This window comes from Opisthocomus hoazin, chromosome 19, assembly GCF_030867145.1.
Source record: "Opisthocomus hoazin isolate bOpiHoa1 chromosome 19, bOpiHoa1.hap1, whole genome shotgun sequence".
Classification (NCBI taxonomy): Eukaryota; Metazoa; Chordata; class Aves; order Opisthocomiformes; family Opisthocomidae; genus Opisthocomus; species Opisthocomus hoazin.
In genome coordinates, this window is record NC_134432.1 from 549,484 (window position 1) to 562,174 (window position 12,691).

At 47.8% G+C, this 12,691-nt stretch overlaps 1 protein-coding gene across 1 annotated transcript; it reads right to left on the reverse strand.

Annotated features, from left to right (window-relative positions):
• Positions 1 to 203: 203 nt before the first annotated feature.
• On the reverse strand, positions 204 to 7,906 carry LOC142363603 (creatine kinase B-type-like). The gene is made up of 8 exons (XM_075439303.1): positions 7,820 to 7,906; positions 7,001 to 7,213; positions 5,708 to 5,862; positions 4,656 to 4,788; positions 3,587 to 3,758; positions 1,900 to 2,023; positions 993 to 1,182; positions 204 to 445 (listed from the first exon to the last, which is right to left on the reverse strand). The coding sequence occupies exons 2-8, from the start codon at positions 7,191 to 7,193 to the stop codon at positions 267 to 269; spliced, it is 1,146 nt and encodes a 381-aa protein (XP_075295418.1). The 5' UTR covers positions 7,194 to 7,213; positions 7,820 to 7,906; the 3' UTR covers positions 204 to 266.
• Positions 7,907 to 12,691: the final 4,785 nt, after the last annotated feature.

Here is a 12,691-nt window from a genome sequence, read left to right on the forward strand (position 1 = left end):
AAAACAGCCCATCTAGCATAACTAAGAAAACCAAGTCGCTTAATTCTCAAAGACATTTAAGCTCACACATCCAAGACATCTCAGGACAAAACAATAGTTCATTTTGTTTTCAGCAACATCTCAGCCATCAAAAAAATAAACTCTAACACAGATGGATGGAAGACTTCTCTACAGTGTAACTAAGTGGGCTCTGACTCCAGGGGTTTGAATTGGAGTGACATTTTATTATTCATCCAATAAGTTAGGAAGCATGAGAACAAAGTGCTTTATTTCTGAGCTGGTATGAGGTCATCAATGGACTGGCCTTTTTCAAGGCGTTTCTCCATTTCGATGAGCAGCTTCACACCATCCACCACCATCTGCACCAGCTCCACCTCAGAGAAGCCAAGGCGATCAGCATTGGAGACATCAAACACTCCTCCGACAGCAGCTGTGTCCACACCACCTGGAGAAAGAGACTTAGTCAGTACACCAACCACTGCTGGAGCAGGTGAGTCTACCTTTCCTCCCTCACTAGCTTGAGGTGGGAACACAGCAGGGCAATTGTCTACAAGCTGCCACTGCTGCCCCCTCCTACACACAAGGAGATAAAGCTGCATGGGACTGCCAGCATGAGCCACAGAACATGCCATTAGGCCAGCTCTTTGCTCTTTTAACCCATGAGCAAGCTAACATGTGGTCAGAAGTAACCACTGTAGCTATTTCCTAGCCAGAAGTTACATCAGGGTTCCCACCCCTGCTTACAACAGGAACAGCTGCCACCAAGTCCCCCTTATCTGGTGCTCAGAATACCACACAGGACACACCCAGACAGCCAGATACAGTAAGGTACAAGCAGAGCACTAGCACCCCCAGCTTCAAGATACTATTTTGAGGCTTGGCTATCTCCATGTGCTTTTACCAGGGTGCCTTTTGGACAGTCTGACAGACTCTTCCAGGTTTTTGCTGGTTTCTTAGGGCAGCCTGAGTAGGACATCACTATCACCTCTCACCTGTGCCCCGTTTCTGCAGCCGAAGCCTCTTCAGGACTTCTCCAAACTTCTCATGTTTCCCAAGGTTTGGTAGCTTGATGTGCACACCAGCACGGAGCCCTGTTCCCAGGTTGGATGGGCAGGTCAGAATGTAGCCCAAGTGTGGATTCCACATGAACTCGTAGTTTTTGGACTTGAAGAGAGTTTCTATCTATAAATAGAGAGAATGTATGTTTAGAGATTGTTCTCTGCCTGAAGGATGCAGGTCATCCATTAGTGCTCATCTACAGCTTCAGTTACATAGCAACAGCCACAACAGTTTGAACAGCTATTTAAGGCAGGCCCATAAGCCCCTTCCATTTGGAAAAAAAGAGGGCCACCAGTAAGTTGCTTTATCTTGCTCCTAGCAGTGAGACAGGCTAAGTTTAAGTTACACTACAAAATCTGAAGTCACTATCTTTTGGGAAGCTTGATTTAGTACATGTCAAGCTGGCACATCTGTTTGGATTAGGGAAGCGGCTGGTAAGGCTCAAGTTCATATCAAGACCAAAAGCATAGAAGAGCTTTCAGCCTAGAAACTTCAGTTCAGCTTTGCCTGTCCACGTTCAAGGAATTTCTCCTCCCACCCAGGGTCTCTAAACACTCCATTTATAGAACCATGTAGAAATTCTTGAAGTACAGCTTAGACACTTGGGTAAGAGTGCCACATTAGAGGAGTTATTCTAGATTTCATAGCTGCAATGCTTTGCCAGTATAGGTGTTCCAGAGCCCTCACAGCTCTGGATCTCATCATGGTGTTCCCACAGACCCCAGCTATGAAGCACCACCATGCAGGACGCGGGAAAGGGCTTGGAAGAGTTTGCATTCTCAGCTCTAACCAGAGAAACACGTACTATCTGAACCTACAGCTCGGGCAATATTGACTTACCTGTGTTAGCCCAGTACAGAAGCGGGTAAATACTTCCTTCATGTTGCCACCTTTCTGCATGGAAATAACTCTAAGGTGATCCTCCTCATTGATCCAAACAAGGAAGGTCTTGTTATCATTGTGCCTAGAAGACAAAGCAAACAACTTTTTGTCTGTCCCACCTGACATTTTCAGTATAGTTATTACATCACCAAATTACTCATCATTGTAGCTTTTATTTCGAGAGGCTCACTTAGTTGCCTCTTCAAATAAATTAATCTTACTTCTTTTGTCCACACAGGACTCAATGGAGTTAAGCTAGTAGTTTTCACCCTGCTCTTTTCAAGAGGTAGTTTGAATTGGCCTGTATCTAAACAGGGAAGAATGAGTAATAACATGACATTAGCCAGTCTTACACTAGCAAACCCTAAAATCCATCCATCCCCCTAGCTCACTTGTCACCTAACTTTACAAATTTAGGAGATTTCACCTGTTCAGCAGAATTTTCAGAAGGGTGATCAGTACAGACTTAGAGGCAGCCCTGTACAGTGATCTTCATAATGACACCACGCTGACAATGTATAACAAAGCCTTTTATCAGGAATTTTGTCAGATTCTGTTCAACTGCACTTCGTACCTTACCAGAGAACTAAGCTGAGTTTTCACTATTAATTTTAGATCAGGGCTCTTCCAAGACACCGTCAAAGCCTCCGAACACCAATGAGCCCCTCTTGTCCTAGCTTGCAGCTGGAAGCAAGTACTATCAATATTTATCATGCTGATAATTTCTCAGCTTGATTAGGATCAAAAATTAACTAGTACCTGAGGAAAGCTATTTACGCAGACAACACTGAGACTTTACACTTCAAGTTAGTAGATTAGTCATGCTCAGATGACAGCGCTATCTAGTGCTGGCGGTCTCCAGGTAGATGATGCAATCTTAAAGGTGACCTACAGAAACAAAGCATTCTTCCTCTGCGTTGTACTGAAGCAGCTACAGTAATAAAGTCAGAGTATTCCAGTTGAAAAAACCTAGCCCTTGGCTTAGAAGGGAGCAAGTTAATTATGCTGCAGAAGCTCCCGAGATGCAGAGTTTTATGTAGGTGACCTACATCCGACAAGCAGAATCCTTCCATTCCACACCTCTTCATCAGTCAACTCATGTCACCGAGTGTCTGGGGGCTGGGGGGAAGGGGGAATCTTATCACTAGTCCAAGTAAAGCCATACTAGTCCAGCATCAGTGAGCCTCTGCACGCAGAAGCAATGAGACTGCAAGGAAGCAACTATGCATCCAGTACCAAGTCTGAGCTAAGCCAACGCTACGGTTTGTTACCACACATTACTCTAAGCTCCCAGGACAAGAGCTGAAGGTAGTGGCACATCTGCTCCTTTACAAGTCATCTACTTTCACAACCTGCTTCAGTTATTGCCTGGTGCTTCACTAATCTGTGCTGGATGGGTAGGCTCTGGTCACAGGCTAGTCGAACTGGCTTGTTTCTACCAGCCCAATGTGGTTCATGGTAACACTTGTCCAAATTCTGCTGGTTTACATGTAGCTTCCCCAGAGGATAACACACATTTCTCATTAGATTCTGTAACAGAAGTTCAGAAGCTGTCACTTTGCCCAACAGTACGAGCCACAAGCAAATCTGCAAGATTTTTTTTTGCAGGGACTTTGTACAACTCCTCCCTTCCAGGCATACTCACCAGATACCCCTGGCATCAGGCCAATCTCGTGCCATCCCAGATGCCAACAGCAGAGGAGAAACTGGCTTGTCAAACAAGAAGTGATCATCAATCAACTGTTGCTGCTCTGCATCAGTCATGTTCCTCAGAGCATAGTACTTCCCCTTGAGATCACCTTCCAGGCTACCCAAAGCTGAAAGAGACAGTCACTTTTAGGATGGGACCAGAGATGCCAGACACTACCAGCACGTCAGAGACCACACACAAAGTATGGCAAGGTCTGATCTGCTGGGTTTGGTTCCTCCCTCGCTTTAATCTGCAATGGCAATGCCCTCACAGCATTACGGAACTTCGGCAGCATCAGATGATGTGTCTGCACCTTCCAGGCTGATACAAGTAGCCTTTGTTCCTCACATGCAGTATAGAATCATTACTGCTGCTTAACTGTAGAAGTGCAGTGCTTTCTTCCAAGGAGAATCAAGGTCATCAATACACAAACACTATTATTCTAGTCAAGGACTGTTACCCTGCCCTTGAGAGGTTTTGGAACAACTACACTCTCAGTTTCCAGAGCTGCACCTTGAGCATATCTTTTCCTCTCAATAGAGTTGGGAGGCAATAGAAAAAAAAACTTGCAGCTGAGGAGTTCCACTGAAAACTAGGGCTTACTCTAGTCCACATTTGGAGCAAGACTACACCTCTAAGCAAGCTGAACATTAATGAAAGTCAACTAAAAAGCAGCCACAAAATACTGCAACCGTGACTCAAGCCCTGAAGTTGCTACGTACCTGTTGTATTTCAAGTTTGAGTCATGATGAACCAAGATCTTTCCCCACACACATAGAAAGAAGCTGTCAAGATTGGCAAAGGTCAACTTCATGCAGTCCAGCTTCCCTCTGACATGTGCTCTTGCTCTCAGCTACAAACTGCAATGCTGAGGCAGCTGTAATGTAACCAGCCTTTTCCAGGACAGGCTCTGTGTTCAGACTAAGTACTGAGGCAGGCAGCTTTTGCCAACTGCCTCCATTTTCAAAATGCAAAGAACGCCTCTTGCGCAAAGGATCTAAGTAGTTTCCCTGACGCGCTTTACCTTCAACAGAGAGCTTTTCGATAGCCCGCCTCTCTCCTCGACTACAGTGCGGGGGAAGGCAGAATCCACGGATGCTTCTACCGGTTCTGACACGGGAACTTAGCACGTAATTGGGATCCAGGTCATCGCCTCCCTACAAGGTTAGGAAACCAGTGAGTACAACTGTGTTGCCAAGATACCTACCATAAGTCCATGTAGCTTCCATGCATTGAAGCATACATCTCAAACTTGAGATATTGACTAATTGGCCTGTAAGCCAGTGTCTTATTTCAGGACCATTTTCTTCAGCATTAGTTCAAGCATATGTGTAACACAACCCTTGTTTTGAGGCTAAGGCTACAGCTACTAAGTAGTGCCAGAAGACGGAGATACAACCAGACTATCAGTTTTATCCCCATTTCAAACTAAGGTCTGGGCTTCCGTTACCCCTTCAGATCTGCAATCTAGAGGTGTCAACATGAGGCAAACCCTTGTTGCTTAGGTAGGCGTTTACTCTTGCAAATAAGAACTATTCACTACTGTCATCCAAAGTCTCTTTTCAAGATGACCTATGGCTTGCCAATCAACGTGGCATTAGGAATTCCTCAAGTCTACAGTAACATTTGAAATCCATGAAGTGGGCAGAAATCCTTACTCCTAGCCATAACAAAGTCTGTTCTATAGCACAAGACCACCAGGTGACATTTAAGATCCAAGATAAGATCGTAGAAAGTGTTCAGTTTGATGACAGTCTGTGAGCCCTAGGCCAGTGCTGTTTAGCTTGACTTAGCCCACAGTTTATGGAAATACATGTTGAACATGTTTGGCACACCCTACATTGCAGCAGCACATGAAGCAAGCTGCTGCTGCATGCCAGCTGCCCGGTTCTACCCAGCCACTGACATCCTACAGCAGCAAGATCTTAAGTCTGATTGGACTGGACACACAGCCTATGGGTCTGTCCTGGGTGAAAGTGAGGGGACAGAGACTGAGCAGTCAAGTTTAGGCAGCTGCCAACAACTTTACCCAGCCCTCAGACAAGTAAGCATCAGTAATTGATCAAAAGTTCATACCTGCAGGTTATCAGCATTCAGGTCGGTCTTGTGCTCATCAGTTGGTTTGTAACCACCATGCCTGTCTTCGATAACTGGATCAAAGAGTTCCTTAAACACGTCATAGGACTCTTCATCACCAGCTACGCATCCTACTGTCATTATGAAGGGATGGCCTAGAGTGGTAATAAAGTCAGAAGAGATAAGTTTGGGTGATGTTTGGCTGTATTCCAGCACAGCACTAACCAGGCAAGTTCTTTAGTGGTAGGTCTAGTCACTTCGAAACGTATTCTTACATACAAACACTTGGAGAAGCCCTACATTTTACACTGCATCCAGTTAGGCAGATGCAGTGCTATGGAAAGCCACAGCTATTGCCATTAAATCACGCTCATTTGTCAAGCTTGGTTTAGGACAAATTTGCTCAGCACATCCAGTTTCACTAGCTAGTTTAGACCACCAGATACAACTTTATGTCTGAACCGTCATGCTTTGCTGTAGGCAAGCATGCTTGGCTTTTTGTTCCTTCTGCTACAGACAGAGCTGCATTTCCGTAGTCTGCTCATAAATACCACCTCCACAAGATTAGCTTGAAGTCACCACACTCTTAAGCACCAGTTACTCCAGCTGGCTCACACAGAATATTCTCAATGCATTTTACCAGGATTATCAACCCTAGTCTGAATGACATCATCCAGGGTGAAGCCACTGGGCGTGGCTCTGTCTCTCAGTTTCTTGTATAAATCCAGGGTTAGAACTTTGGCCATGTGGTTGTTGTGGGTGCTCAGGTCCGGGTACTCCTCATCAGGAGGCAGTCTCTGATTATTTAGTTGGGCCATTTTGATATTGCTAGAGTAAAAATAAATACTGTAATGTTAACATGAAAACACATCTGCTCCCCCTTTTTTCATAGAAGTGCTAGAGAACATCACATAATCAGTTTGGAATAGGTATAGACCACAACAGCCAGGTAAACCCGCATAACGTCAGGATTGGGTTTTTCCCTCCCCCGATTGTGTTATAATTAGAATGCATTTGGGGTTTTGCTTTTCTTTTTTTGTTCGGATTGAAAGTATTTGGCAGAGCAGTTCCATAATCGAAGTGTCTGGGAACCGATGTGTCAGATCACAGCAAGGAAGGTGGCTCGACAGAACAAGGCCTCTTAACACAGCCATGGGTTCAGAGCCATCTGGCAACACTTTATGAGATTTGCCTCTCAGCAGCTCAAGAGCTTTGGGTGTTGTTGTCCAGAAGCACTTCCAGTAAGGAGGGAGAGCAGATCCTTACGCAGATCTAACGGTCCCCAGCCGTTACCTGGGTTGTCAACCCCAGTCTGGATGACATCGTCCAGCGTAAATCCACTGGGAGTCTGTTTATCCCTCAATTTCTTGTACAGGTCCAGGGTCAGCACCTTGGCCATGTGGTTGTTGTGAGCGCTCAGGTCAGGGAACTCTTCTTCGGTACAGTACTTCATCTTCAAAAGGTTGTGGCTGTTTGAGAAGGGCATGTCTGACCCTACCGCAGTCACTAGGGGAGAAAGAGGGGAAGCCTATCACGGGGGGCTTGGTAGGCCCCCGAAACGCCTGGGGTGGGAAGCCGGAGCCCAGGCAAGGTCACCTTGGCTGTTGCTCCACCCCTGCCTTTCACACCTTCGCTGCCGCACCACCTTCCAGAGAAGCCAGGAAGGAGGAAAGAAAAAAGTTCTTCGCCTCCACCAGCCCTGCCCCGGGATCTGTGAGGACGCGGCAGGGCAGGGGCTCCCCGCTCCTCCGGCCCCGGCCCGATGAGCGGCCGTGCCCGGCGAGCCACCCCGAGCTGGGAAGCACCCAGCAAGGCGTTATACAACGGGCGGCTCCCTCAGGGGACCCGGCTGGGGCGAGCATATGTCACTACCCTGCTAAGTACCGGGTTAATCCGGTGTTAGAGTGGGAGCACGCCCGGCCAGCACCTGCCCCGCCGGAGCTCCGTGCCACATCCCCCAACCCTTCCCCGCGCTGCCCCCCCGCAGCCCTGCTCCCCCTCCTCAGCCGGACCGGCTCCACCCCACGCGACGAAGGGAAAAAGAGTAATTTTTTTTTTTTTCTTAAATGTGATTTGAAAACTGAAGGACGGCTCGGCTGCCCCGGGACTTACCGAGGGCTCCGCAGCCACAGCAAGGACCTCCGCACCCGCCCTGCGCCCCGCCGCCGCCCGAGCCGGACTGGAGCCGCGTCACAACCGCCGAGCCTCTTTTATAGGCAGCTCCACCCACCGTCCCATTGGCCACTATTTATAGCCCATTCATTCCATTGGGCGGGGCGCGGGGGGGCGGGGCGAGCGCCTCACCGCTGGCCGGGCCCGGGCTTGCCGCCATTTTGCTTGGCCTCGGGGAGGCAGAGCGGTGTGGGGCTGGCGGGGTTGCGCCGGGGCTGCTCCCCGCAGCGGTCACTTCGCCAAACGTGGACACGCGTGCGGAACTTCATCTCCACGTCCCATTGGCCAAGGGTTGTCCGCAGGCGGCGGTGCCACGGGCTCCTGCTGCGCCTCAGCTGGACAGGAAGCGGGGTGGTGGTGTAAAGCGCAGCCAGTCTCCTGCTCTTGTCCTGCGCCAGACTCTCCTGCTCTTCTCATGCGCAAAAAAAACAAAGCCTGAAGTTTTAGCGGAGAGTGGTTGCTTTCCCGCTGAAGACAGAGGCAGGAAGGCTGGGATTTGACCCATCTAAAGCTCACCGGGAATTCCTGAAAATAGTGACTTCCATCGGTCTCTTCTTAGGAACCAGGGTTTGTCCCAACGCTAAGACGCAGTTGGGAATCCCAGTGTTTGCAGAAATAAATACACTAGTGACGTGAACGACTATCTTGCTCTGACTTTCACCTTTACATAACAGTTTCTCTTTCTCTGACGTGCGTTTCTCACAACAGAACCCAGGTTTATCCTGCTGTCCAAACAGACTGTACTTGCCCACGTGAACACGGATCTGCGTCGGCAGGTTCCTTTGTGTGACACAAGTTGTGAATGTCGGGAGGCGTCAGCTGGAACTCCTTCCCCACCACAGATCTTTCAGCACCACAACCAGTGCCCTCACCCCGACCACGAGAAGCTTGTGCGCTGTACAGAACTGCTTCAGATTTAAAAAAAAAAATAATGTACATATAGAGGGAACCATTACAAAATCAAAAGCATAGACTGCTTCAAATAAAAATGCGTTGAGTTTGGCTGCCATCCAGATTTCCGAGTTATTCCAGGTCTGATAGACTGAGATGATGAGCATGCAGATCTCCCCTAGAAGCCACGGGCTCGGCATCTGTGCAAAGCTGCTCTCTCATCTCCCGGATCAAAGAACTAATCCTCTCTGTAGTTCTCCTCTGCCTTTTAACCTCACAAAGTCTTCCCTGACGTTTCACTAGTTTCACACAACGCTCATGCTTCAGAATAGTGTAAGTTGCAAATGATGTCATCGCTAAGCAAGCATGAAAAGAATGTGTAAAATTGTACCGAGTCCTCAAAATAAATGTAACATTGCGGGATGACCTCAGTTGGAAACAGTTCTGACTGTAGATTTTTTTTAATGTAAAACACTCAGGTTTTATTTTTAACTTAGAACAATAGAAATAAAACTAAGAGCATTTTCTTACATTGCACCATATTTTTGTGCTGTTTTTCTTCACAAAAAAAAAGTGTGTCAGGGTAGGTACTGAAGGCTCCTTTTGTCTTCCTCCTTAATCTGTTGCCACGCAAACACAGAAGCAACCAACTGTTCTGTACTATAATAGTTCTGGAGATTCTGTGGAGTCAAGGTCACCTCAAGAACCAAAATCCAAGGATCCATTTCTGTTCACGGGATACGCTCCTTCCCCCCTGGTCTTGCAGAACAGGGAATACCAGTAGCTGGCAGTATTCTTAGTGTGCCAGTCATTACAGCACTTCCGACACAAACAGACACCTCTTCTTCACAAAAGTTTTGTCTGAACAGGAGACATGGCAAGAGAGTCACAGGTGGAAAACCACCAAAATAAATCCCATTTACGTGTTTAATAAACAATGCACCCGCTACTCCCTTTTCCTCACCACTCTTTGACAAATTCCCAGCATGCAGGAAGTCAGAAGTGGCTATTACCTCACTGGGCTTTATTCAGACGGCACTTTAAGATTTGCTGAAAGCTGTGTGTAAATTGGATCCGACCTTTGTTACAGCACCCCATCCCAGCTTCCCTAATGACTTAATTAGAGATGCTGTGCAGTGTGTCAACAGTCTCTGATCAACCATTTTATCTAGCTCATCTGCTGAGAGAATGCTTTCTTTGGATAAGCCTGTATGGGCTGTTAGACGGTGACAAAGACACCCATACGTACTGGTACTGTCCGTGCTGGGATGATACCTTAGTGCATAGTGACTGACACGCTATGTTGCCGTTCTGCAGCTCAGGGTGGAAAGGTGGGGTGATGACTCCAGAGATCTCTGCACTGAGCTTTACCAATGAAGAATTAAGGGAAGTTAATCATGGGCCATGCAGCTAACTTCCTAAGAGGCTTAATTATAAATGTTGTGCAGTGTACAACTGCAAGAGGAGATGGGTGTTAGCTAGTGAATGGGTCTTCTGAAATTACTCACGTGAACGTAAGATGAACCTGAAGAATTAGGGGATAAACATCTTGAAAATCTAGGAAGAATATTCCAAATTAGGAAATAGCAAAAGAAAGTTGTTTGCTACAAGCAACTGAACTGTTTCCAATCCCTAACCGACAACTAAACAGCACTTGAAAATTAAACATAACTCTCATGTCTCCGTAGATTAAAGAAATTGGTTATAGCTGCATCTGCTTAACTTCTCAAATGAAACTTCTCATCCTATTTACATTTATCACTTAAAATATATTTGCCTAGTTATTATCCTTGGCATATTTTTTCACACTGTTTAGGCAGCCTGTTGAAAATTACTGATCGTTTCCAGTGAGCTGAGTGCCTGTGGAACCTAGGAGTTGCTGAGTGTCTTGATCTTGTACACAGTCCAGCCCACAGTGATCTGAACAACAGTTAATCATGGGAAAGAAAGGACGTAAGAACAGAAACAGTGACAAATGCAACCAATGACACTAAAAATGACAGAAAAAAACCAAGGTAGGTACAAATATAAAGGCGCAGTAGAGCCATGATTGCCAGTGAGGAAAAGAGTTGAGTAGGAGTTTGCAGTTTAAGAAACCTCTGAAACTGCATATGTTATGTTTAGATTAGATGGAGGAGAGTTTCATAACTCAATAACACAGACTACTGCAATTATGATATGGGCAGGTCAAGAGCATAACAAAAACACACGTTCTCACTGAAGGCAATGCGCAAAAACTCCCTTATACTTGATGGAATCACATTAATTAAAAAAATCACAAACTGTCTAGATCTAAACGGCTTTCCATTATCGTGTTCTTGATGGTGGAAGGATGACTTTTTCTCCACTATTGTGCACTACAGGACCCTGGTGAAGGCAGCACGGTACAGAGCGCTATCTGATTTAGCTGGGACTGTTACCTGCACGTCCCGGGTGATTCACCTGCTCCCTGCTGTGCCCGTACCCCTCCCGTGCCCAGTGGCCTGGGCTTGTTGCGAGCAGCAGATGAGGCGATACTCTCCTCCTCTGCTCCTCCTTGCCTCCTGACTCCATCCCCCAGGCTGCCGGGGCACGCGGGGCTCCCCACACCTCTTCAATCCTGAACACGAGACTCAAGTAGGAGTCAGTACCGTGCTATTTGGGGTTTAGATAACGATTCCGCTGCTTCTGAGCCCACGCTGTGGTTTCTCCTGCAGCCTTACGAAACCCGTAGAGAGAGCTCGGTTGGCCTGGAGCTGCCTTTGCCCTGAGCGGGCTGCCCCGGGGGAGGGCAGGCAGAGCTTTCTGGAAGCTGGGCCGGCCGATGGCGAAGGCAGAGCCATCCCCTGGGGAAGGGGCTTCCTCCCTGCTCAGGGCCCCCAAACACGATGGGTGACAAACACCAGCTCCCACTGGGCTCACTGGTAACGCGCGCGGCCCCTTGCAGCAGCCCGCCGCCCACGGGGACCCCTCCAGGTTCACCATGAGGCACGGCACAGGGGGCCTGCCGGCTCTGGGTGGAAGCCGGTCGGGAGAGGGAGAGGTGTGTCTTGGTTTTTTGTCTGAAGGGAACAACAGAATCGTTTCGGTCGTTTGATTTATGAGGCTGCGAGGGGTCGCCTGGCTCGTTGGGTTTAGGTTGCTGGAGTCATGGCAAGCCCGTAGAGGAGTCCGAACCCCCAGCTGCCAGCCCCTGCCTCACCTTCCCTGACGCCCGCCAGCCCCGTGAGGCAGAGGTGACCCTGTACCATGCCACGTGCGCGCTGCCCAGCGAGTGGAGATGGGGCAACAAGAGAGACGGGGCGACAACAGGCACGAGGCCCTGCGTTGGCAGGGAGTGGAAAACGGTTGAAAATGCATGAAAATGAGTGCCTGTAGATCTCTGTGCTCCTTTCCGTAGGGGAGTGGCAGGAAGGAAAGAGACTATCGAAACTCTTCCCAGACCCCAAATTTACCCCAAGTGTGTGGGTATAACGTTCCAGGTGAGATCTGAGCCTGAGAGGTCTGTCGCTTGGGATGTCAGCACTCACTGTTGTTACAGTCAGCTGTGGTAAGTGCAGCGGCTCAAAGGAAGGCAAAGAAACTGGAAGCCAGTTTGTGTAATCAAAGGGAGAAGAATTCTCTCCATGACCCTGCTTTGGTAGGGGGTTTGGACTAGATGATCCCCAGAGGTCCCTTCCAACCCCTGCTATTCTATGCTTCTGTGCTTCTGTCTCTGTAGACATGCTGCAGGGACGTTGCTTTTGTACAGGGGTGTAACTATAGTCTAAATACTCTGAACGAAATAGATTACAGTCAAGTTCCTTTCAAACTAAGAGCTGAAAACTACACTGCATTAATAAAAACTAAACAAACTGAAGCATAGGAATTTCTACTTGAACATGAGGAAGAACTTCTTCACTCTGAGGGTGATGGAGCACTGGAACAGGCTGCCCAGGTAGG